Raw genomic sequence first — 27,773 nt, forward strand, 5'->3', positions numbered from 1 at the left:
GATTATTGTGTTTTGGATCTCGACCGTCTGCATGTGTTTTTCAGACTACGCTTTTGCCCATCACTTCTTTGAATGATCGTCATTCTGGTATGATTGTGTGTGTTGTATTCCTAAGCCTTCTGGAACTGACCCCTGCCTGTTCTTTGACGACGACCTTGGATCCTGTTATTATCAGTAAAGTCTTTTCTGGTTTTCATATCTGCGAGCGTCTGACTTTGTTTGACATGTTACAGAATACTTCGCCATCAATGCAGACGGCAGATCTAGGACAACTCCTAGGAAGGCACCAACATGTCCTGTCGGGAGTCACGCATTCCTTGCAGTCCCTCGCTCAACAAAATCCCAGCAACAAGCACAGTTGGAACAGCTGGTCAATAGTGTTAAAGGGCTGACATCTCAGCTTCAACACATCTGCCTAGCAGACACAGCGGAAGCCGCATCTGCCGTTTTTCTGGTTAGCAACCTAGATAAATGTGAGGGAAACCCAGATAAATGCAGGGTTTTTTTTGCTGCAGTGCTCAGTGTATTTTGAGAATTCGCCACCTAGCTGAGATCAAGCCGAGATTGCCTTCTCTGTTTCACGTTTAACGACTAAGCTTTAGAATGGGCTGCTGCCAGCGGGACTCATTAATATCCTTTCATATTATCAGTTTTTGAAGGAGTTCAAGACTGTTTTTGATCACCAGTATTAAGGCAAAATCAGTGGTGAGCTACTGTTTAAGCTACGTCAAGGGACTCGTTCTGTGGTTGAATATTCTCTAGAGTTTCGCACGTTGGCAGCTAGCAGTGGTTGGAATGAGGAGGCACTGTTAGTCATGTTTAGACAAGGTCTTAACGCGGACATCTTGGTGGAACTAGCTTGTAAAGATGACCTAGATCTGGATCAGCTCATTACTCTAGCTATTCGTTTAGATAATCTCCTGCATCAATGCAAGACGCCTAAGATGGAGAAAGCTTTCAGCAGACTAACCACCAGGATGACATCTGCTTATGGGGAGACTTCTATGCAGAACCTATGCAGTGCGATTCCTCTCGTTTATCATCACAAGAAAGACGGCGTCGGATACGAGAGAACCTGTGCCTGTATTGTGGTAACACCGGACATCGTCTTCAGGCCACAAATGCACAACGCACCACCCCTGGACAGCACGTGGAGTATACTCCTAATGTGGTGAGTGTGCCCACAAAGGAGTTGGTCTCCAAATTGTTCATGTTGCAAGTAAATGTATACAGTCATCCCAAATCTACTTTTTTCAGCCCTGATAGATTCTGGAGCCAAAGGAAACTTTATTCATGCTCAACTGGTGGAACGGCTGCAGATTCCTGTAGATGAACTCAAGAAACCTCTGAAAGTGGCAGCCTTGGATGGAGGACCGGTAGGCCTAGGGACCATCTCGAAATTAACTCATCCCGTCAAAGTACAAATCAGTGCTCTACATAGAGACTCTTTTTGTTTTTTTGGCTAGAGAAACATAACCCCTCAATTTCTTGGTCTGATCACATGATCCTCAGATGGTCTGAATTTTGCTATTAGTCTCGTCTCACTCTTCCATAATTATATGTAGGTTCTACTTCTATTGAAAGTCCAGATACCAGCAAAGTATTCAGATTTAAAAGAGGTCTTTAGCAAAAATAAAGCAACCAGACTTCCCCCACATAGAGAACATGATTGTGCTATTGAATTGATTGAAAATCGCACATTTCCAAGAGCTAGAATCTACCCATCAACTCAAGAAGAAGAAAGGGCCAAGAAAACTTGCATTCAGGAAGCCCTCGAACAAGGCTTGATTAGACCTTCTACTTCACCCAGGTATTCTAGCTTTTTCTTCATGAAAAAGAAGGATGGTGGTTTGCGTCCCTGTACTGATTATAGAGCGCTCAATAAAGATCTCCAAAGAATACCCTTATCCACTCCCCTTAGTTCCGGTAGCTCTAGAACAACTAAAAAGAGCCAGGTATTTTACTAAGTTAGATCTCCGGAGTGCTTATAACCTGATTGGAATTAGGGAGGGAGATAAATGGAAAACTTCATTTGTGACCACTAGGGGGCACTATGAATATTTAGTGATGCATTTCAGACTCTCTATCGCCCCCTTGGTCTTCCAAGCATTTATTAATGAGGTTTTAAGAGACATGTTAGGGAAGTATGTCATTGCATATCTAGATGACATCTTGGTGTATTCTCCTGATAAGGTGACTCGTGCAGCATGTTAGGGCCGTTCCGAGAAGGTTGTTGGACAACAACCCATTTCCAAAAGATGAAAAGTGTGAGTTTCACCTTGAGTCTAGGGTGTGTGGTCAGTGCATAAGGAGTCATTATGGATGAACAAAAGGTAGATGCTGTTCTCCAGTGGCCTCGTCCGACTTCCGTGAAAGAATTTTTAGGTTTACCGTAGATTTATTCGTAATTTATTTCTCTAGCAGCTCCGCTTACATCGCTATTAAAAGGGGGTTCCAAGAAACTCATGTGGAATGAACAAGCTCCAGAACCGTCAGAGCCCTTTGTCGTAGAAGTAGTGGCATCCGAGACAGGAGTAGGGGCAGTCTTATCCCAGCGTACTGGAATTCCTTCAAAATTACATCCAGTAACCTTTTACTCTCATAAGTTATCTCCTGTGGAACATAATTATGGTATAGGAGACAGAGAGCTGCTGGCAGTCAAACCAGCATTAGAAGAGTGGCACCATTGGCTTGAGGGAACAAATCACCCTTTCATGATATAAATGGATCACAAGAATTTAGAATACTTGCGTGAAGCTAAACATTTGAATGCACGACAAGCCGTTTTAATATCAGTTACAGACCCAGATCTAGGAGCACGAAGGCAGACGCACTCTCTTGTATTCACCAGGAAGAACAAGAGATTTCTGAACTGGTCACTTGAATTCTTCATCCCGAAGTATTGATCTCCCATAAGAAACTCACTAGCATCGTTATCCCCAGCCAGTGTCCTCCTGATAAGACTTATGTCCCTAGTCAATTTCGTAATGAGCTGATCATGTGGGCTCATTCCTCTCTAACCTCTGGTCACCCAGGAGAAACTAGGACCTGTCACTTACTATGCCACAAATATTGGTGGGAATCAATACTTAAAGATATTCATTCTTTTGTAGTTTGTTGTTCCATTTGCTCACAGTGCAAGACACCCAAAACCCTACCTGCTGGTAAACTAATGCCTTTGCCCGTACCCAACAGACCTTGGTCCCACATAGTTATAAATTTCGTTACTGATTTACCGGAATCACAAGGACACACCACCATCCTCACGGCCATTGATCGATTTTCTCGAGATGTTCGTTTCATCCATTTCTCTTCTATTCCCAGTGCCTTTCAGACTGCTGAAGTTCTGTTTAAATCAGGTTTTTAGATTATTCAGAATACCTGAGGATATTGTCAGACAGGGGTCCGCAGTTTACCTCTCAAGTATGGGCTGCTTTCTTTGAACATTTGGGAGTGTCTGTTAGTCTCTCTTCTGGGTATCATCCTCACTCGAACAGCCAGTGTGAGAGGATAAATCAGGAACTGGGTAAATTAAGGATTTTTTCCATCATGAAAATCCCTCAGACTGGTCCAGATACTTGGCTTGGGCAGAGATTTCTGCAACAGGCTTAACTCCTTTTCAGTGTCGCTTGTGGATATCAACCTCCTCTGGCCCCTTGGACAGGGGCTTCTACAGATGTTCCTGTGGTGGATTTATGGATGCACGAACAAATGTGGGAACAAACGCACCAGAGGATTGAACAGGTACTGCAACATCATATTGAGCAGGCTGATCATCGTCGGAATGAGACTCTGGTTTACCAACCAGAAGACCGAGTCTGGTTGGCCACAAGGGACTTCAGACATTTAGAGGGAAGTAGGAAATTGTTGCCTAAATATATAGGTCCTTATAAGGCTGTGAAGAGAATTAATGAGGTTACTTTCAGGTTGGACATACCCCCTCGATTTAAAGTGTCTCGTTCATTTCATGCATCTTTGCTGAAACCTGTGATTACAGACCCTCTGGATGAAGCCTCACCAGACGTCACGCCACCCCCGCCGGATGTGATAGATGGGGAACCCGTTTATGCTGTCCGCAGACTGCTGGACACCAGGAGACGAGGGGGGCTTATCCAGTATTTGGTTGACTGAGAGGGATATGGCCCAGAGGAGCAGTGCTGGGCTCCAGCAAAAGACGTCTTGGATCCTGGCTCTGATCGCTGAATTCCATAATTGCCATCCAGAGAAGCCTACTCCTCATCCTAGGTGGCGCCCAAGAAAGGGTCTCCAGCTCGTTCCCTGCTCGTTTGAGGGGTCCGCATGATCGCATCTCCTGTTCAGCGTCTCAGCAGCTCTGGAAACCCCTGTTTGGAAGTCCGGTGGTGGGTGAGGTGGACGTCCTGGTGGGCCTCGTTCCAAGGCTTCCCAGGACTCTTTGGAGGGAGGGGGTTACTGTCACGCATCCTCCAAGTACATTTACGGCATTTTGCTGACGCTCTTATCCAGAGCAACTTACAATTTAATCATTTTACACAGGGAGGCCAAGGTGGTGTTAGGAGTCTTGCCCAAGGACCCTTATTGGTATAGGGTAGGGTGTTTGCCCTGGTGGGGGATTGAACCCCAGTCTACAGCGTAGAAGGCAAAGGTGTTAACCACTACACTACACCACACCAACACTACAACACTACACTACACTAATCAACCACCACCAAGTACCTCAGTGGATTCGGATTCAATCACCCGATTTCTCTGGGAGATCACCTGACTGCTTCACAGACTGCAGACAATGAACATCACCTGGCCTCCATTTCCCAGAACTCTCCAGGAGGTCACATGACTCCACATGTGACTGAACACTCCTATCAGAGGTCTCGTTCTCCTGAATATCGACTCAGATCACCGGTGTTCTCGATCACATGACTAATTTAACCTAGTATTTAAGCCCAGGCTTTAGCTAGGTCCATTGTGAAGTATTGCCTCTATTCTGTGAGCCTACTGAGTGTTTATTCTGTCTTATATAGCTTGTGTATGACCTTTTGCTTTGTTGTGTTGACTTCGTGCCTTTTGCCTAGCCCTCTTGGATTGTTTGCCTGAGTGTGTTTTGGATCTCAACCCTCTGCATGTGTTTTTCAGACTACGCTTTTGCCCATCCCTTTTTTAGGAATGATCGCCATTCTGGTATGATTGTGTTTGTTGTATTCCTAAGCTTTCTGAAACTGACCCTTGCTTTTTTTTTTTATATCTGCGAGCGTCTGACTTTGTTTGCCATGTTACAACACTAATATAATCTGGATGGAGAGTTTAGAATCTGCACTTTCCATATAATTTCTCTGCTTGTTTCACTGAACTATGAGTCAGAAATAATTCATACAAAACTACAGCATGTCTTCGCCATCGCTAGAAATAAATACTGGGCAGCCCACACTGCTGGAAGAGAATGAAACCAAAACAAAGAACCCACCAGTCTTTCAACCTACTCCAGCTCCTGAGGGGGCACTATAACCACACTACTTTCCAAACAAATATTAAGCCTAGTCTCAGTGTGCAATCCCCTCGGGCTCTGTAACATGGTCCAAGTTAACACCTGAACTGTGTGTGGAAAATAAGCCCTAATGGTCAGATATCGCTGCTACTGTTCCATCTACACTCTCAAGCATCAACAGAAGATTTAACGTCCAAGCAGATGGTGCAGCACAGATTTAATACCACATAAACGACACTCTTAAAGATGGTTCTTCAACAGTCTTTATTAAAAAAAAAAAAAAAAGGTCTATATAGAACCATGAACATGCAAAGAACCCTCTGCATGATTAAAAGGTTCTTTGAATCATGAAGTGGTTCTTCAGAATGATGGACAATGTGCATAAATGTGCTATAGACTGTTTTTTACAGAATCTTTCTGAATCTATATAGCACCCCAGAGTGGTGTTTTATTGTTACAACCTCGACTTTCATTAAAAGGGTAGAAGAACCCTTTTAAGTTCTATTTGAACCATTTTTAAAAATCTACAACAAATTTTTCAGCAGCAATCATGCAAAAGGTTCTTTCGGTGTCCATGGTTCTATATAGAAACATTTTCTTTAATAAAGAACCGTGGAAGCAGCATCTTTTTTTAAGAGCATACACTATGTATAAAAAAAAAAGTGAGAAAAAAGAAAGTTTTATTGACTTGTAATTAAAAAAATCAAGAAGAAGTGATTTCATTTACTTTTAGACCATTTCTATTGGTTCATTTATCATGAATCTTTGACACAATATGAAGGACAGCTGGTGAGTTCAAGTCAAGAACTGAGAAAAAGCAGATGTAAGGTTTTGTCCCGACAGTGACGTTGCATAACATTAGTTTTGACTAGATATTCCTTAAAAGTCCTACACACCTCTGGTGTTGACCTTTGAGCCCAATCCCATTTCTTATTTCTAACCCTAACCACTGTTTGAGTGTCTCCTTGCCCTTTAGAACTGAGTTCTAAGTGGTAGTTTACGGTATGAAATCTTCCCTACGAAATGGAACAACCCTCAAATAAAAAAGAACATTACTTCATTATCAGGCTATTAGAGGTGCCCGTCTGCAGTGAAAGCACAGCAGGGTAAAGTTCAGCTCTTCACTACTGGGCTTTAGTTACATTTAGGGAATCATACGCCTTCAAAGGGGGGGGGTACAATTAGTTATCATCACCCACCCCTAATTCTTCAGTGATATGATACTTAAATCAGCTATTCACCAGCTTCTTGTTTGAATTTCCTGGTTCCACTTTAAATGGTGCAGCAGTTCTGATGCCTGAGGCGCCAGAATGAAACCTTGGTGTGACTTTCCACTCCACAATTATTACTGTCAGACTGTAAAACCACACACACACACACACACACACACACACACACACAGCAGATTCATACTGGATTAAAATCGCTCCAGAATTATCATCAGACTGTAAAAACCACACACACACACACACACACACACACACACACACACACACACACACACACACACAGCAGATTCATACTGGATTAAAATCACTCCAGAATTATCGTCAGACTGTAAAAACCACACACACACCCACCCACACACACAGCAGATTCATACTGGATTAAAATCACTCCAGAATTATCATCAGACTGTAAAAACCACACACACACACACACACACACACACACACACACACACACACACACAGCAGATTCATACTGGATTAAAATCGCTCCAGAATTATCGTCAGACTGTAAAAACCACACACACACACACACACACACACACACACACACACACACACACACACACACACACAGCAGATTCATACTGGATTAAAATCACTCCAGAATTATCATCAGACTGTAAAAACCACACACACACACACACACACACACACACACACGCACGCACGCACGCGCGCACACACACACACACACACACAGCAGATTCATACTGGATTAAAGTCACATCTTGTTGCTAATCACTTACAGTAAAATGTCCCAGCTAAAACTCCAATATGTCTTTAAATGTCTAAAAACATGTAATTTTCCATGTTGTACTCTTGCAATCATGCATTTGTGTAATTTATTTAAACTTCAATACCTGTTACAGTCCACGTGGAGCAGCAGGTGAGAGGCGCTGACGGTCAGGGCAATTTTATGCCACTGACCATCGGCCAGTCTGTAAGGGAAGGTCTCCGAGCGCGGTTTTCCGTTGTGGCGGTAATGGTAGCGGATCTCCTCCCGAAGGCCGCTGCTCTCCAGCTCAAAATAACTGCAGGAGAAATGGATACAAGAGAAAACTGGACTTAAACCGCCGGTTATATTTAAAGACACCTTCACAGACAAGAGCAAGCCAAGATAATTCAGGCTACCCCATGCTTCAAGACAATTGGCATGGTGCTAACTGCATCCCAAAGCCATCACACACCCACCCAAAACGGTGTGGAGGTGTTTCGTACCTCTAATAGCCTTATTTATGTGGTTTCTGACACTGTCTGACATTTGTCTATTTAAACAGATGGCACTGCCACTAAACTATTCCTCTTAAGACCAAGAAAAGGGGTTCTTCTACTGTTACAGGCTAGAACACCATAATAACACAGATCCTTTTTCAAAAAGGTTCTACGTAGAACCATACACAACACATTATACATCAATCTGCAGAACGCTTTCATGATGCAAAGAACCCTTTAAGCATGGAAAGGGTTTTTTGATTGTTCATGGCTCGATATAGAGCTATTTTCTTAACTAAAGAACCGCTGAAGAACCATAATATTTTGTTTTAGCACTGCAGCCACAAAGCTAAAAAAAAGAAAACTTCAGAAACCAAACGCGACTTACATTTGGAGTAAATTAGATTTTGCACCGAACTGAATATCACCCTCATTAGGCCATGCCTGAGGTACTGGAGTGGGCTGCGGGTCTGCTGCATAGAATAAACAGCAAGCAGCAACGAGCAGGTTTGAAAAAAGAGCCATCAGATGAGGCTTTATAAGATTCCTCTACATCCAGATTTACAGAAGCGGAAAAAGCAGGCCACTCTAAATCTGATAAAAGACATGCATCAGCCCAATCATCCTTTTCACAACCTCCTTCCACTCAACGTGGGTGAGAGGGGGTCGTTTCCTGGGGGGGGGGGGGGGGGGGCGGGACTCCCAGCTGTCGCTTGAGTATGCGAGGGCTATTAGAATTACAACTTAAAACCACTGACCAATTGTGTTTGCATACAGAGGAATCTGACCTCTGCATTTAACCCCTCTGGGCAGTGAAAAACACACACACACACACCTCTGAATGCACACACTAGGGGCAGTCAGCACACTTTCCCAGAGCGGTGGGCAGCCCTATCCACAGCACCCAGAGAGCAGCTGGGGGTTAGGTGACTTGCTCAAGGGCACTTCGGCCACGTCCTGTTGGCTCAAGGGATCAAACCGGTGACCTGCTGATCACAAGCCTGGTATCCTAACCATAGACTACACTGTTAGAAATAAAAGTTCTGGGCTTCCGAGTGGCGCAGCCTTCTAAGCGTTGGCCGTGTGATCAGGAGATGGCGAGTTCGATCCCTGGTGATGCTGCAGCCGTCCGCAGCCCCATCACTCAGCGCGATGCTGGTCAGCGCAGGCATCTGTTAGCTGACGTATCAGATCTGCCGGTCGGCGCTTTCCTCCGAGCGCGATCGACCGTCCCGTGACGTTGTGTGAGCGGCAGCTGGTTTCACAGGTATCGGAGGAAGCCTGTGCTGCCCTCACCCTCCTAGCGCTGGTAGTATTGTGTGATTGGGGGAGTCCTAACTAGAGGGTGGAATTGGAAATGACTAAAATGGGGAGGGAAAAAAAAAGAAAAAGTTCTGCGCAGAAATATTTTTTGTTCATCAAGGTACAAACAATGTAAACGTGCCCCCAAACAGAACCGCTGGAACCACTTTTGCTGTTTTAACATTTCACTCTTTACAGAGGCTCATATTCTGCTGCGAACTGCTGCAAATAACGAGAGACAAGTAACAAAATAACGACATGCTTTTGATTATCGATCATGCAGCATCTGCAACCTGATCAGTTACATTTAAATGGGAACACGCGTCTCTATTTTCTGTTTTAACGGTGGTGAATGTGCAAGTTACAGCGCTTGCATCCCAAAACCTTTGATCAATAAACACCCATGTGTGTAATCTGCATGCAGTCCACCATCTGGACCAATAGAAAGTGATCCAATACTACAAAAACCAGATTGTGGTGGGTATTTAGAAAATGAACTGGGTAAGAAAACAGCCTGATGTTCTTCAGAACTGTTAGCTAACAAATACTGCTATCTGAGGCAGCAGCTATTGAAACAGCATCAAAACTAATTGAAAACAGGAAAACAGCAATAAAACCAAACAATAAAATTAAAAGCCTGGGGATGAGACCGAGTGTATCGGGTCAATACAACTCCATATATAATTTCAGTGGATTATAGTTCAGTTATGATCCCTGACTAAAGGTACTGAGATGTACCCTTGAGGGTCCCACCAAGAGGGGCATGGCCCCCCATGACAGTTTACTATGTTAATTTCTGTAAATAGTGTAAGAAACTCCACAATGAATTAAGCAACCTGATGCCACATGTCATGTGGTACATATACATCTGTGTATGTATTTTTACAAAACGGTTGGTTCCAGTCCTAAAATCTGTTTGGTTGAGCCGCATTCATAAAATCCACAACACACACACACACACACACACACACACACACGCACACACGTCTGCTTCACAACAACCGAGTTGTATATTCCTGCACCATGGCACGAAAAACCCTTGTGCTGTTAATGAATAATCTTTGACCTTCAGTGCCCTGAGGAAGTTAGAACCTGTTTCTTGTTTAAACCGAGGTTGCTGGCAACTTGGGTTCATAACTAGAACTGGGCTGGTCAGCTAGCGAACAGACTAAAAGAACCAACAGCTTAAATAACTCCATCATTAATATCACAGGCTTGAATTAAAGCACTTACGGCAAGATTAACTGTAAAACTACAATATAATCTCTAAAGAATGTCACTTAAATGTCTTACACGCTTCAAATGTTCATGTTTCAGCCAGAAGTCACGTCAAACCCGGGCTGAGTCCCAAACGGCTCCATGCTCTCTAAATAGTGTGCTAGCTACGAACGTTTAGAAATTCTAGCCTGTACAGCCAAAAAGTGCATCATTTATCGAGTGTGGATGCGTCAAACGACAATTTCTCGGTTATATTAAGCACTTCTGGGCTGCAGAATCCAGCATTTAAAATTCCTACATGGTGCACTATGTAGGGAGCAGGGAGCCATTTGAGATTCAGCCCCAGTGTGGGAAGACGGACGCCGGTGGATTGGTTTTAAATAAGACTTGTGGTGGTAATTTGGTGACCAAGAAGTACTTAAAGTGTATTTGCTTTAAACAGTGCTGTGTTATGATGTGTTCATTTTTATACGACAAAAAGTAAAAAAATTTATGAAAATGTACAATATACAGTGATGGGCAACCAAATGTTCGTCCGTAGTTGCTTGGCAACGATACCATAACTCTAAAGGATCTAGATTTTTTGGCAGAATACTTGCTTATGTCGATTATTATAAACAACAATTATTATTCCTAATAACGCCGCTTTGCATCGTGCCTAAAAACACCCTTAATCCAGATAAAACCGCAGTACTGCATGGCCTCTTGTGACTTATTGCTTTATTAAATATTTATTATTATAAACTTTTTGCAGCATGTTGTTCAAATCACTGGATTGTAAGTCGGGATGTTCTGTAAATGAACTACTTTGTAAGAGATGGCAAAGTTTTATTTATGCACCCTGCTCAAAAGCACAGCAGCAGCGGTGGAAGTCCCTTAATGCCGCAGTGATTTCATACAGAGTAAACATCCCCACTGTCCCACATGAGATTTGACCCACAGATGGTGCCGTTTCTGATATGATGCCCTTCCAACTGCTGCCCACCAAGCAGCAATATCCATAAACCATACTGGAAGTTTTGTTCTTCATGACTCGTCAAATCCTTGCGTATACCTGCGGCTGCAGCGGGCGAGTTCAAGGCACTAAACGTTAACAACGAGGGCAAAAGCTGATTCACTCTCGGCACGGCATCTCCACCGTTTACAACAAGATCGTATTCTCTGCTGGATCTGCTGTGCTTTTTGGGGCGAGCTGGAACAGAGCTGAGGCAGATGCACAGTTCAGGATGGCACTGATGCTGCAGATATATTGCAGTAACTATAAACGATATATGGCAATAATTATATCATGTAAGGCTGTAACATGCAAACAATCATCGCCAATCTGTAAAATAGAAATCATCAACAGATTGTTAAGAGTCATTCAGAGTGGTTTGGAATGAAATGCTCTGTTCTAGAGAAACTTAGAGTCAGAATGCTTCACAGTGGTGGTGATAGGAACCAGACGTCCACCTCTAAAAGCTCCCGCACAGAAAGTTCCTACATGAGTGTTACAAATATGCTGCCTCATGTCTGAGAAGCTGTTTTATGGATTTTGAGAACTTGGTCTATTCATGATGGAGGGACACAATACTCACGAGTGCTGTGAGGCAAAATAGTCCCCAAAGAAAATTTATTGTTTCAGATTTTCCAGCATTTTACAACCTAATCTCAGGTTTGCACACTAGTATATGGTTTATAATCAATAATAATTTTTAAGATGTTTCCCCAGACTTGGGAATAAAAATAGAAACTTTGAAATTCACTTAAACTATTCACTTTATTTTTACTGCACTTTATTAGGATTTAATTAACCTTTAATAGACTTATTTTAATAACACTTTAATAACACTAACATTTTAATAAGCTGTTTGTCCATTTCCTTTTTTAATTTTTACTTTTATGTACCTTTCAATTATTTACTTTTTCTATAACCAACTGTATTCATTTTATTTTAATATCTATCTTTTGATATTTCTTTTTGCCTTTATTTCTGTAAAACACTGGATTTCCTGTGTGTGTGAAATGAGCTTTATAAATAAACTTGTTTTGCTTTCAAGGGTTTGTTATCCATGCCAATCGAGCAGAGTCCGTGTTACTTCCGCCCACATCACCACGCTGGTAATCACAGATTTAGAAAACTAGTCTCATCTCAGAAAGAAGCAATTACACAGATTTATAGTCTAATTTACAAACAGCTTTGACTGAAAACTCAAGTGCTCTTCAAAAATGAGTTACGCATTAATGTTGCTTGATGAAATTCAGCAACTGCCCACTGGCTTCTCTTATAAATGTATATCACTATATATAATTATATAATTCACAGGTTCTCCGTTATTTTCTAAGTGCACAGAAAAGTGTAAGTTATTATCTGAGATTGCACAAGCATTTTTCGGTCTAATCATTTTAACCGTGGCACATCAAACAAATTCACTTATGTGTTTCACCATATTACAATAACCTTCCTCAGTCACAATCTAGTAGAATACATAATGCGCAGCAATATTATGGGGCCTTCAAGGCTTTCAGAGACAAACAACAGGATTAAAATCTTAAAATGCCCAATGAAAAATGATCAAATCAGTTCTCTCTGTGGTGTCTAGGCAAATACAGCCTGGTCACTGGTTAGGACTTCAGGAGCTGGACAGAGGGCCTTACATGTTAGATTAACTACCAACATAATTAGGAAGTGACAGAATATATTACAATACATGTGTGTGAATGAGAGGGAGGCAGGTGGAAAGGTGAAGATGCAAGGAGTAGAGGTCGTAAAGGTGGATGACTTCAAATATCTTGGGTCAACCATCCAGAGCAATGGACAGTGTAGAAAAGAGGTGAAGAAGAGGGTGCAGGCAGGATGGAGTGGGTGGAGACGGATGTCAGGGCTGATGTGTGACAGAAGGATAGCAGCAAGAGTGAAAGGGAAGGTCTACAAGACAGCAGTGCGTCCTGCTATGATGTCTGGTTTGGAGATTGTGGCTCTGTCTAAAAGACAGGAGGCTGAGCTGGAGGTGGCGGAGATGAAGATGCTGAGATTTTCGTTGGGAGTGACCAGGCTGGACAAGATTAGAAATGAGCAGATCAGAGGGACAGTGAAGGTGGAGCAGTTTGGAGATAAAGCCAGAGAGGCCAGGTTGAGATGGTTTGGACATGTGTTGAGGAGGAATAGTGGATATATTGGGCAAAGAATGTTGGAGATAGAAGGGTAGAAGGAGAAGAGGTGGACCTCAGAGAAGGTTTATGGATGTAGTGAAGGTGGACATGGAGATGATTGGTGTGAAAGTAGAGGAGGCAGTGGATAGGGCGAGATGGAGGCAGATGATCCGCTGTGGCGACCCCTAAAGGGAGCAGCCGAAAGAAGAAGACATCACCTTCTTCTGCCACAATAAGAAAATATCATTAGTGGAGAACCGCTCATGGGCTTCCAGGCCTTTAAAGAACACAATGATTTCTGGCCACTAAAACAAAATACATGCTTGTAGTTTTTAGTTTATTTTATTTAATAGAATAAACAATTGTTTTCACTGTTGCCAATATTGTATTAATCCATCCATCCATCCATCAATTTTATAAGCCGCTTCTCCGTCAGGGTCGTTGGGGGGGTGCTGGAGCCTATCCCAGCAGTCATTGGGCGGAAGGCAGGATACACCCTGGACAGGTCGCCAGTCCAAAGCAGGGCAGACAGACAGACACAAACAGTCACTCACACCCAGGGGCATTTCAGCATGTCCAATCGGCCTGACTGCATGTCTTTGGACTGTGGGAGGAAACCGGAGAACCCGGAGGAACCCCACGCAGACACGGGGAGAACATGCAAACTCCACACAGAGAGGACCCCGGTCAACCGGCCGGGGAATCGAACCCAGGCCCTCCTCACTGTGAGGCGGCAGCAACCCCGCTTTGATTTATAATGAGTGGAGCCAGAAAAAAAAAAAAAAGGTCCAAAATAATTTAATTTGCACAAGCGTTAGCTAAACGCTAACATCCAATTAGTAATCCCATAGGAACGCTAGCAGAAATTAGCATCATTGTAAAGCTGGGCCCAAATATAGTGCGCCAGCCCTAATCCAACATATCGCTGTTGTCGGAACAAAACCTCGTATCTCCAAAATGTTAACTTTACAGGAGAAAGAGAAAACATACTGCAGTTTTAATGTAAGTCAATGGAACCAGACGTCTTTTTGATCCGTTCATCATGAAATTTACACACAATGTAAAGAAACAACAGGTACTTTGAAATTATGTCAAAATTGCTTCATAATTCTGAGTTCTGTACTGAATGTGAGGCTTTAGGAGCAGTTTAGAGCCGTGCGGTTCGCTCTGATGCAATGAGTTCCTCTCCCACCACATGTAACCTCCACAACAGCAGTGGTTTGAAAGCTGCGCTGACCATGTGTCAGGGCTAACAAGGTAGACTGGGGAGGCGCACATCAATTTGTATTTGTCTCTCTGATAGGAGGGAGGGGGTGAGAGAGAGAGAGAGAGAGAGAGAGAGAGAGAGAGAGAGAGAGAGAGAGAGAGAGAGAGAGAGAGAGAGAGAGAGAGAGAGAGAGAGAGAGAGAGACTTTTGATCAGCTCGGATAAACACAGCCAGAAAAGCTCAAACTGTTCATCCATCCATCCAGGGATTCTTCCTCAGCAGAGACGAACGCTGCTTTATTTTCCCACCATCACCGCCACGTTTCAGTCTGCTCTCCTTCCAAACTTCATCCATATTAATGCCCACTGAAACACACACTCCTCTGCGGAATACCAAACAAGGCCTCACAAACCAGGAGCTTCTCTGTTTTTGTTTTTTCTCCTCTCACAAACTTCTGATTCTGGTGAAATATTGAGAAAAAACAGAAACTCTTCCTTGGCACTTTTGACGGGTCACTCAGCGCTGCTATTAGAAGTGGTATACACACACACACACACACACACACACGCACGCACGCACGCACGCACGCATGTTTTAAAGGGTCAGAAAGGACTAAAATGAAACTTATAATGCAGTCTATGTAAGACTTTTTTTCCATGTACTCATAGCAATCTCTCTACCCAGGCTCCGCCCACAAAATGACTTCATTGCTACAAATGTGAGGTTGGATAAGCTTTACAAAACACTGATTTCATTCAAGAGAATGAGAATGGGTGGAGCTAAACTGCTCTAGGCTGAACTGGAAGCTGAATGGGCGGGGCTAAACCACAGCAGGCTCAACAGGTGGCTCATATGTAAATGTTTTCAACAATTTCTCATCTTTCAGCATTCAAAAAACTAACAGTGAATGAAGCCGAACAAACAAATTAGAATTATGCAAATTACATCATGCTAATTGGTGTTAAATATCTTCTGTTATTTTGACACCTTTGATTGAAAACTGTTTTAAATGTTAAGAGCTTTTGAACCTTTGGGCTTAGTGTCAGTATTTCAGACGCCAGGTTGATTAACCGGAAAGTTTGATGGACACAGCACAAATGAGTTAAGATCTCAGAACTAAGGAAGAAAGGAGTTTCTCAGAATTCTGTGAATGGTCAGTTAACTAACGCACTGCTGAAAGTGGAAATCCCATTAGAGCAGACAGCGGATCATTAGGAGTCTACAGACGTCTGTGTGGAGGCTCAGCAGAGCTCCATGAAGAGGCCAGGTGTCTCAGTGCTATTCCTGGACCTCAGAGATGAGACTTTTTGGGCTAAATTCTCCATCAGTCCTCTCCAATCCTGCTGGGACAGAACAAAAATACAGGGGCAGCTGCTGAGGGGCTTCAGAACATTAATCTTAGTTTAATCACAGCAATATGGACTTCCATTGACAGCGATAGTAAAGCTTTTGGGATCAACACCCAATTTGTTTTTCATTAACCTGGATTAAACTAATTTAAGAGGGCTTGACAAAGTCAACTTACTGTTCTCAGGGTTTTTTTTTTTTTTTTTTGATCTAGCAGTTTTTGTACTGTATTCACAGTGCTAGAACCACATAACTTGCAGAACCTGCATACACTATATTTCCAAAATTATTCAGTCACCCATCCAAATCACTGAACTCAGGTGTTCCAGTCACTTCCATGGCCACAGGTGTATAAAGCCGAGCCCCTAGGCCTGCAGACTGCTTCTACAGACATTAGTGAAAGAATGGGTCGCTCTCAGGAGCTCAGTGAATTCCAGCGTGGTACCGTGATCGGACGCCACCTGTGCAGCAAGTCCAGTCGTGAAATTTCCTCACTACTAAATATTCCACAGTCCACTGTCAGTGGGATTATAACAAAGTGGAAGCGATTGGGAACGACAGCAGCTCAGCCACGAAGTGGTCGGCCACGTAAAATGACAGAGCGGTCAGCGGGTGCTGAGGGGCATAGTGCGCAGAGGTCACCGACTTTCTGCAGAGTCCATCACTACAGACCTCCAAACTTCATGTGGCCTTCAGATCAGCTCAAGAACAGCGTAGAGAGCTTCATGGAATGGGTTTCCATGGCCGAGCAGCTGCATCCAAGCCTTACATCACCAAGCGCAATGCAAAGCGTGGAATGCAGTGGAGTAAAGCGCCGCCACTGGACTCTAGAGCAGTGGAGACATGTTCTCTGGAGTGACCAATCACGTTTCTCCGTCTGGGAATCTGATGGACGAGTCTGGGTTTGGCGGTTGCCAGGAGACGGTACTTGTCTGACATCATTGTGCCAAGTGTAAAGTTTGGTGGAGGGGGGATCATGGTGTGGGGATGTTCTTCAGGAGACACTTTCGCACAGTTCTGTATATCAGCTCATTAATAGTTCTCAGAAAATGCTAGTAATGTTTATATTTTCAGGGCAAGTCAATGTAAAACATTCCACTTTTCAGTTGTATGAAACTCGTCCATCATAAATAAATGATTTAAAGTTTTTCAAAAGGACAGACTTGAGGCCGGACCATCTACAAGAGAAGCAGGCACTGAATCGCAGACTGAGAAAACTTTGAGCAGTGAGCAGCACTGCTCAATCCATCTGAGGTGATCATCAAACGAATTATTGACCAACAAGAACAGATTAAACAGTCTTTTCTCTGCATCAGGGATTCAGAAAAGTTGGACTCTCTTAGGCAAAGCTCTCAGGGGAAAGCTTCAGACTGAGCTCAGCTAAATTCGACAGGTTTAGACGCGTATTTGCTGTGTTTACATTCAGACTCACTGTGTTGAGATACATACTGGCTGCACTTAGATTTATATTCTATATCCTATTGGCCTTATTTAGTCTGGTGGGATTCAAAACTTCAGTTATAAAGTCCCTATAAAGAGCAAACAGCACAGAGCTGCAGTTACCAGTTTGCAGATCTCACACAGGTGAAGCCCAGAGCTGCGTACTCACTGCTGTACTTCGTCCATTTCGGTATTGCGCGCACTGAAAATATAAACACAACTAGCTAACATTTTACCAGAACAATGAATGAGCTTGATATAAAAAAAGGTGTTTTATTTTGCTTTTTTTTTAGTTAAATGCTTGTATAATAAATTTTTGATTTTTAAAACTAAAACCTGCAGTACCAACAAAGGCCACTGGGCAAGAAACCTAGTCTAAAGCACTATTCGTACAAGATTAGGTTTTTTTGCGAGTTTTTTGCCAGGAATTGACAGCCAACATTTGACTTCACCACATAAAATTAAACGTATGACGTTTTAAAGCTCTGAGTTTGTAGAAGGACAGTAGAGATCAGCTGGATTTCAGCCACAGATAACCAGTAAACACTTTTTTGAGCCTCCACACCTATGAAACCCCCCAAAATACAACACTCGTTTTATAGACATGTTAATTCAGACAAGATTAATATAACTCGTTTTATAGATGTGGGAGCGCGCAGTGTGTAAAAATGACTGACATGGTGAATTTAAAATCGCAGAGAAACGCTGGTATTTCATTATCCACGTCCTCACGTAAGACTAATCCCATCCCAAGCAATTAACACAGGTTCCCAATTAACTCCAGCCAATAACCGTTAACTCCACACCCAGATTTGTTCTTCAGACTGGTATACACAGTAATCTGATCAGACTGCAGGTGGTGTGTCATCACAGCTGAAGATAAGTGACACTACAGTGGGTATCATGTCCTCCACTTCAGCCTGGCTCTCCTCTGGATCAGCTCTTCAGCTCAGCTGCACATCTTTTAGGTAAAGAGGTCCTGCGGTGGCACCTTTTCCCTCCATTTCTCCTGCTGTTACTCAGTTCTGTTGCACAAATTTACCCAAGAAACAGGCCTTAGGTCACAGATTTTCACCTGCTGGTGGCTGCATCAGTGGAATAAAGCCTTTTTGGCTTTAGTATAGCAACGAAAAACAACACGAGTACAAGCATTCATATCAGATTCTGTTTCTGTGCTACAATATTCTGAGCCTTTAGGCTGCTAACGTTAGTGAAAACAGCAAGGCTTGGAGTATTGCACAATATTACACACACACACACACACACACACACACACACACACACACACACACACACACACACACACACACACACACTTTCGAAGCCGCTTCTCCCTCAGGGTTGCGGGGGGGGCTGGAGCCTATCCCAGCCATCATCAGGCGGAAGGCAGGATACACCCTGGACAGGTCTGCACAATATCAACGCACCTCAAACTCTTACACTCATTCTCGTGACTGGCAAAGAGCAAATATCCCACACATTTTTCATTCATCAAAGTACAAACAAATGTTAATGTTTCCTCAAAAGGTTCTCCAGTGGTTCTAAGGTCTGATTGTGGAGCTTAAATCAGTTCCTCCAGCTGAAAAGTTGGTATTTGTTCCTTTTCATAACCGAATGTTTTAAAACAGAGCAGTAGAGTAAAAGCCTGGAGGCGAGGCGAGGCAGGGTGTGTGGAGTCAGCACAGCTTAGAACTGGTCATTTCAGTGGATTATGGTTCAGTTATGATCCCTGACTAAAAGGTACGGAGATGGAGCCTTGAGGGTCCCACCCCAGTGACAATTTAGTACCTTTATTACTGAGAGTGCAATAACATTCCTAACAACACACAGTAACTTAAGTCTTCTCGTTTAAGATCTTGTCATTCTCTTACTAAAAAGAAAAAAAAACTGCTGTTCTCCAACAGTGGCCAACGTTATAGCTGAGCCGATACTGTGACTGATTTAAACGGTGATTATTTTCTGTCTTATGATAGTTTTGTGATCCATTCATGGTGGAGGAATCGATGCAGGAAAAACTCCCCCCCACCCCCCCCCCCCCCAGATTTTCTTCTATTTTACCATCAGTATTTTATATAAAACCGAGAAAACATATGGTTTTTATAGTAAATAAAATGTCTATTTGTGTTGTAGTCATGGTGACCCCTGGTTCCTATCACCACCACTATAAAGAAATCCTTCTGTAATGAACCATTTTAGATCAAATCACTCACTGACTTCACATCACGGCAACGGAATTAGGCAAAAACCTTGAAAAATTGGTGGAATTCCCCTTTATAGCAACTTCGATAACATGCAAGACGATGGTTCTATATAAAACCATGAACGCTCAAAAGAACCATTTGCATACTTACAGGGTTCTTTGCATGTTGAAATGGTTCAATATAGCACCAACAAGCATTCTGCTATTGTTATATGCTTGACAGTCAAAATAGAGGTATTAAACAGTCACTGTGCCCCTCTCGTCACTGGAGTGGGACCATCAAGGCTCCATCTCAGTGCCTTTAGTCAGGAAACATAACCATAATCCACTGAAATAATCTGTTCTAAGCTGTACTGACTCCACACACCCACCTCGCCTCGCCTCCAGGCTTTTATTCTACTGCTCTGTTTTAAATCATTCAGTTATGAAAAAGTACAAATACCAACTTTTCACCTGGAGAACCTGATTTAAGGTTCACAATCAGACCTTAAACCCACCGTAGAACCTTTGAGGGCACATTTACATTCTTTGTACCTGCACAGAACCTTTATTTCTAACCATGTATAGAACCATTTCCAAATAGGCTCTATATAGAGCATATACAACACATTCTTCATTAATCTGAAGAACCATTTCACCATGCAAAGAACCCTTTTAGCATGCAAACTGTTCTCCGAGTGTTTCTATATAGAACTGGATTTACCTAAGAATCATCTTTTTAAGAGTGTAGTCTAATTAAAGTCACAGCTGCTGCCATTTGAAAATGACACTTGATATTTTCTTTGATTTCAATATGAATTGATTAATCTTTCAGCCGCAATTAACAGACAAAAGAAACACTTCCTTTAGCCCTCTAGGCCTTCGTTTCAGGAAATCTCTAAGGACTGACCATAACACTGGAATTCATTCAGTCCACATCGCAGATATGAAATGCCATGCAGTGTTTCTGGAAAGTAGGGATAAAGACAACAGAGCATTTTGATATGAAACATGAGCATCATGTTATAAGAAGATATGAACAAAACGAGAAAATGAGTCTAGATGGGCTAAATGGACAGCACTAAATGTAAGGTGAATAGACTTTATACAAATATCAAAAAGTAAATTAATCTTCCAATGGCTCACTTTACTCAGTGGATATGACCCGTCATCTCATAGGTGAAGGATTCACCAGCTGAAGCATCTTTGCATAATAATATCACCGTGTTCCTGATCTAAAGGCGTTATTCATCGGTGAGAATGAAGCACAGCCTTGGTGCTGCATTATAGAAAGAAGAAAGCATGCAGTGTCTATTACGCACACTCAGGATATTCTATAGTCTTATATATAGTATTATAAAATTCCTCCATTGAGAGGGATCACTGAATGCACACCTTTCACAAGCTGCTTTACAGCTCAGGACCAGAACTGCTGATGTGGAGAAGTAAACTCCATTCAGTCACTCTTCTCTATTCATTATGGAAATAAAGACATAATTAAACATTTAGGACTTTAACTTCATCATCAGCTATTTCACCCAACAGTCCTGCTTAAAAACAACCTACAGGTTCATGCTGGCAAATGTTTTACTGTTTTTAAGTAATTTACACTTATTTGAAAGCACAGTTTAAAAAGTGCTGCACTGAAAGTATTTGATTTAAATGTGGACATAACTTCCACATGAATAAAATATGACATCAGTTATAACTCTGCCCTTCAATTTGCTTATTTTTGGGAGTAAGCGAAAGGGTTCACTCCGTTCGCTGCACTGCATCATACTCATTTCAGTCTATTCACTGTGCTGCTCAAAATTACAGCATGTTTTCTACGTTATGCAAATGAGTCTAGATACATTAAAGCTAATTTACAGTCCAGGGGACAAGCAAAGTAACATAAAAGACAAAAAAAACTGTCTGCTGGATTTCAGACCTTGTTGAGTACAACAAAAAATTGTCATGTTTCTTGCTGCTCTGCTGCTTTCAGAAACAGAACGGGTTGCCAGGTATTCAGAAATAAGATCAATTTTGACTGTAGCAGCTGTTTTCCATTCTATGCGGTTTCCCTATTCCAGCAGCTACAAGTTTTCAAAGAAACTACATAAGAAATTCTATTCTATTCTATTCAGCTTCTCCTGTTTTTGCTATGAAGTCTAATAAAACCAACTCACACTTGCATCGTCTCCTGCTCACCCAACGTTACACATGGCTACGCACAAATAAAATAAATAAATAAATAAATAAATAAATGTTTTGGCTTGTGTAGAGTTTATATTTTTACTCTCTCTGATGACACAGGTGCTTCAGTTAATTACTAATAGTCACATGACTTCTTGCAAAAGTTACCCACAAATATCAAAATATTAAAACACTGACATAATACCAAATTTTTGTATACAGTCCAAGTTTACAAGCTCAAAATCTATAGAGAAGACCCTAGAGGGCGCTAATCTCACCATTTCATCAAACCTCTGTTTTTCTGTAAAGTACTAGATGTTTCTTTGTGCTGCTGAATTAGTTTAGTAAAGTAAGTGTAAAGCCCTGTTGCTTGGTTAAAGCAGATGTAACGTAAAGTAACGTTACAATAATATCTACATCTTAAACTGTAACATGATCGCAGACTAGATAGATACAGCATGTTTGGTCTGCAAGGTGAGGAGCAAATTTTTAGATCACTCATATGATCATTGCTCAAACAAGCTGACGCTTAATGTGCCAACTTCTGTATGGGTTCTATACACAGGCGGGAACAAAGTCACTAGCATTGCAAGTAATAAGTCTCAAGTCTTCACACTCAAGTCCCGAGTCAAGACAGTTCAGTGTCAATTCAAGTCCCGAGTCAGTGAAGGTGAGTCTGTCCTAATCTTAAACAAGTCAGTCTGCGTTCTTCAGCTAATTTAAAGCCTTTAAAGCCATAACACTGAACAATGCACCAGCACAAATGGTCACCAGGGTGTGTATATTTTTTTTATATAATATTTTACACACACACACACACACACACACACACACACACACACACACACACACACACACACACACACACACACACACACACACACACACACACACACACACACACACACACAGGTGAACATTGTGCTTGTTTTACCTGCAGAAGCTGTTAAAAATCAGTCAAACAGAGAGAGCGGTGTGTCTCTCCTGTTTTGCCCATGATGAAAATGGTCAGTTCACCTGGTGAGTTTCTCCAGTAAGAGTTTAAGTGCATTGATGCTGATGCTGTTGATGCTTTGCTTGATTCCAACTTATGGAGGCGAATTTGAGCTCTAAACACTTCAACTTGTCTTCTGAAATACAACCCCATTTCCAAAAAAGCTGGAACGCTGTGAAAAATGTAAATAAAAACAAAATGCAAATGATGTGCAAATGGTTCAAACCCTACATTTGATTGAACATGCTTCAAAGACAACAAATCAAATGTTAAAACTGAAATTTCATATATTTATTATTTTTTTTAAAACATATTTGCCCATGTTGAATTTGAATCGGCATCATTTTCCAAAAAAGTTAGGATGGGGCAACAGAAAGACTGGTAAAGATGTGTAATGCTTAAAAAAACAACAACAAAAAACCACAACACCTGGTGGTTAATTGGCACCAGGTCAGTAACATGACTGGATATAAAATGAGCAGCTCAGAGAGTCTCTCAGAAGTAAAGATGAGGGGGTTCACCACTTGCACCACCAAATTGCACCACCAAATAGTGCAACAGTTCAAGAATTTCTCAACATAAAACAGCAAAGAACATTTGCTTTTCATCATCTACAGTATATAATAACATTACAAGACTCAGAGAATCTAGAGAAATCTTTATATGTAAGGGACGAGACTAAAACCAGTATTTGTTGTAACCAGTGGAGGCACAGCATTAAAAACTTCTTCTCACCTGGTCAGCAGTGAGACTCAGGTGAGGTGAGAGGTGGGGGATGGGTGGAGGTGTGAGATGGGCTGTCACGGGAGGGGGGGGGTGATTGGAGTGGGCTTCTGAGGACTGGCAGCAGAGGAGCCAGGACTGGGGAGGACGGAGCCTGCAGTGTCAAATCTGTTAAAGAACAGATTTAGCTTGTTGGCCCTGTCCACGCTGCTCTCTACTCCTGTGTTGTTACTGGACCTGAAGCTGGTGATGTTCCTCATTCCACTCCAGACCTCCCTCATGTTGTTCTGCTGGCGTTTCCACTCCAGCTTCCTCCTATATTTGTTCTTAGCCTCCCTGATCGCTGTCTTCAGTTCCCTCTGGATCGTTCTCACCTCCACTCTGTCTCCCGCTCTGAAGGCCCTCTTCTTGTTAAGGAGAGCTGTAATGTCCTTTGTTATCCACAGCTTTTTGTTTGGGTACCATTTGACAGTTCTGGCTTGGGACAGTGGAGTCCACACAGAAGTTAATGTAGCCCGTGATGCACTCTGTGAGCCCGTCAATGTCATCTCTGTCCTGGCCAATCAGTAGCCTCAAAGTAATCCTGCAGTGCCTCATAAGTCTCCTCAGACCATCTACTCACTGTCCGTGTGGTCACAGGCTGACTTCACCAGTGGCACATACCAGGGACTGAGGTTCACCAAGTTGTGGACTGACTTACCCAGAGGGGGGAGGGGGGAGCAGCTGTATACTTCCTTAACATTAGCAAACAGAAGGTCCAGTGCTCTTTAGTCTCTGGTGGGACAGTCCACATACTGAGTGAAGTTTGGTAGTGCCTTGGCCATAGTGACCTGGTTAAAGTCACCCTATATGGCGATAAAGGTACTTGAGTGTTGAGTTTGGAGACGCACTATGGTTGAATGAATGACGTCACATGCCAACATCGGGTTGGAAATAACATGGGAGAACTCCCACAGTAAAAAATATGGAGACGCGGAATAATTGAGCAGCTGAAGTCATATTAAGCAAAAATGAGAAAACATTGCGCTGTCAAAACTACAGCAGTGACTCCTCAGTTCCCAAATGCTTAGTGTTGTTAAAAGAAGAGGTGATGAAACAGTGGTAAAAATACCCACACCCCAACTTTTTTGGAAGGTGTTGCTGGCATCAAATAAAAAAAAAAGGACAAATATTTTTTTCCCAAAAACAACAAAATCAACAATGTTTCAACATTTGATTTGTTTTCTTTGTACTATTTTCAATTAAGCATGGGGGTTTAAATGATTTGCACATCATTGAATATTATTTTTATTTACATATTGCACACAAAAATATGGAATTGGGGTTAAAAAATAAGTCTAGATTAAGCTCTGTAACAGACATTTGATGATGCTGCCGTTTATTCAGTTTATGGTAAGAAACTGAATCCATTTGCATAAAAAGTAACCAATTCTGTAGCTGTCAGATTATCCATGCAACTTTGGGTCTCGAGTGGTTGAGTTCAAAGCCTGAAGTCAGAGTCTGAGTCACTGAGTTAGAGTCAATGTCGCGTCAGTCTCGATTTTCTCAAGTCAAGTCTCAAGTCATCAAATGTGACAGGAGTAGGACTCGAGTCCACACCTCTGGTACTACAACCATTTTCATCACACTGGCATTGCAGAATGCTGCCTCAGACCCTTATTCATGTGGAACTGACTCACAGGCTTGAAATGTCAATTAAATGCATCACTTCTTCAATGCACAGTGCATCTTCATTTTTTAAAACGCATACGCTTTGATGTGCCTCTCTCATCTTATCACACAAAAAGTCTGTGTGGATGACCAAAAACAAACAAATGCACGCCTACAGTGAATTTCTCTTTCATGCTCACAACCTCGTCAACAGTGCTCTACACGTTCCCGTCATGCTGCTGTCAGGCCTATCGGCGTGTTCATTTTTTAGCAGTAAAAAAAACCCCGCAACTTTCTTTAATGTCACCACTAAATGACCCGCGTTCATCTTCAGCAGTTTCCATAGCAACTCAGGTCCCCCTCCTGTGCAGGGCTTTGTCCTAATCAAACAATTAACACCAGCAAAATTAACAGCCATTATTGTAGAGCGCTTTTCCTTTTCATGGCGTAGCTCCTTTTTGCAGACATTAAAATTTGGCCAGATTCCAGTCAGGGAGGGGTGTGCGGGGGTAATAAGGAGGGACATTAGTTGGAGAGCAACCAGCCTGTCACCATTTGGCGCAATCAAAACATCATTTTGCCGTCAGCCCAAATCTGACAGCTCATTTCAATCAAATGAAGGAGTGTTTGAGCCGTTTGCATCTCGGCAGATAAAGTGAGCACACGCTGCAGCCTGTCCAGATCTCAACAATGAAGTGGCGCGTTGCCACCACCAAAACGCACACGAGCTGCTCGTCACTTTGCCTGAATTGTAGTTTTGGGCTTCCGCTGTGTGGTGGCGCTCCCCTCCAGTCTACTCAGAATGTACTCAGAAAACAAGCATGTGCAGAAGTTTTGGCACCCCCAGTCTATTTACACATTGCTATTGACTCGAGTTTAAATAAGTCAAAGCACTTCTGCACATTTAAATCCACAGTTACTATCTTGCTGAGGTGGGTAGTAACTACTTGCACTTACTCAAGTACTTCAGTAACATTTTGATGAATCTATACTTTTCTGAACATCGTCGAATCACACGTCTATTCAGCTACACTTTTGTCATTTATATTTAGTTCCTAATTGCTTTTTTGTGTTTATTTTATTACTTATTTCAGTGACAACAACTTTCCTTTGTGACTGGTCACATGTCTAATTTTGGAGAAAAGGCTGTGCTCATCAGAGAGCAGAGCTGTAGACTGTGTGAAGACAGAGGCGACTAGAAGAAAGGAGGAAAGGAAGAAAAAGTGCTGTAAGGCTTTGAAAGGGACCTTCAGGGATCCTCAGGTGAAACTGCTGTCTGCACAGAATTCAGCCTCTGCTCACCCATCATAAGCCGCTACGCTCAGCCGTCACGGCCCAGCGTGAGCGCTCTCTTAACAAGACACCGGACGGACAGAGGCTCATCACACAGCTGTGGCTGATTTTATGTGTCATGAAGATATCAGGAATGAGTCAGCGCCGAGGCAAATGTGGAGGAAGAAGAAACAGGAGCTCCTGAGAAGAAACAGGAGCTGATCTGACTCTTAAAATCTGGCCCCAGGGTTGTTGGTGAGCCCAACTGGCCATTAAAATGGATCAGCATGTGGAACTACAGCTTTCTTGGCGTTGCTGTGTTTCCTATCACTGTACAAAAGAAGCTCCACGCTGCCTTTGTTGTTGGATGCACTGCAATCATGAATAAAATCCACATCGCTCTTATTTATCGGTTTCAGAGAGACAATGATTATTGAGTGCATATAAACGCACCCAATAGTCAGATCTGATTTCTGCTGTTATGATTATTCAAATGGTCGTGTAAACGGCACACTGATTTCTTAGATTAGAGTAAGGTCTAGAAATCCGATTAAGAAATTCAGTAAAGAGGCTGGGTTTTAACACAGTAATCAGATTTCAGTGCATGTAAACTCACCGATTTCTTTCAGATTTCTCAGTCTACACGTGCGAAAATTGGCAGCGGTACTGGAAATAAGCGAGCAGCATCACCGCAAGACACAGCAAAACACTTTTGGAGCAATGCTGAAACCAAATACATACCTGATGAACTGAAGGATTTAAATATACTTCATCTTCTAAACTGAGGTATGTTCATAATTTCAAGTAAAAAGGCGCAATGTTTAAAAAATAAATAAATTTAAAAATAAGCCGGGGCATGAAGTTTGAGTTTTTCCATTACGTTTACGGCACGTCTTCTTCTGTGAGTTTATTGGTCAGTTGTAAAGCAGAAATCTGATCACTGCCTGCCAGACCTGTAGATTCCCCATCACCTGAATACTCAAGTGCACGTAAACACGATCAGATTACTCACAAAACCGGATTTTCTGCAGTTATCGGATTATTACATGCATGTAAATGCACTCAATCCATAAAAAAAACTGTGCTTTCAAATGTTTATTAAACGTGAGCTCTGAGCTTGACTGTCTAATAAAAAGGTGAACTGAGCTCCAAAGTTTGGAAGCAGAATAAAGATTCCATGTTTTCTGTCTTTTACGGAAGGTGTTTGCAGGTCAGATCACGTGATCGAA

The 27,773-nt window shown here is 42.3% G+C and overlaps 1 protein-coding gene across 1 annotated transcript in view; it reads right to left on the minus strand.

Annotated features, from left to right (window-relative positions):
• Positions 1–27,773, minus strand: part of LOC108411071 (protein kinase C-binding protein NELL1) — a 406,580-nt gene that overhangs the window by 290,876 nt on the left and 87,931 nt on the right. The window contains exon 4 of the mRNA XM_017682451.2: positions 7,554–7,724. Within this exon, the coding sequence (XP_017537940.1) occupies positions 7,554–7,724 (171 nt within the window). The remainder of the gene's footprint in view (positions 1–7,553; positions 7,725–27,773) is intronic.

The sequence above is a fragment of the Pygocentrus nattereri genome, chromosome 15 (genome assembly GCF_015220715.1).
Source record: "Pygocentrus nattereri isolate fPygNat1 chromosome 15, fPygNat1.pri, whole genome shotgun sequence".
NCBI lineage: Eukaryota > Metazoa > Chordata > Actinopteri > Characiformes > Serrasalmidae > Pygocentrus > Pygocentrus nattereri.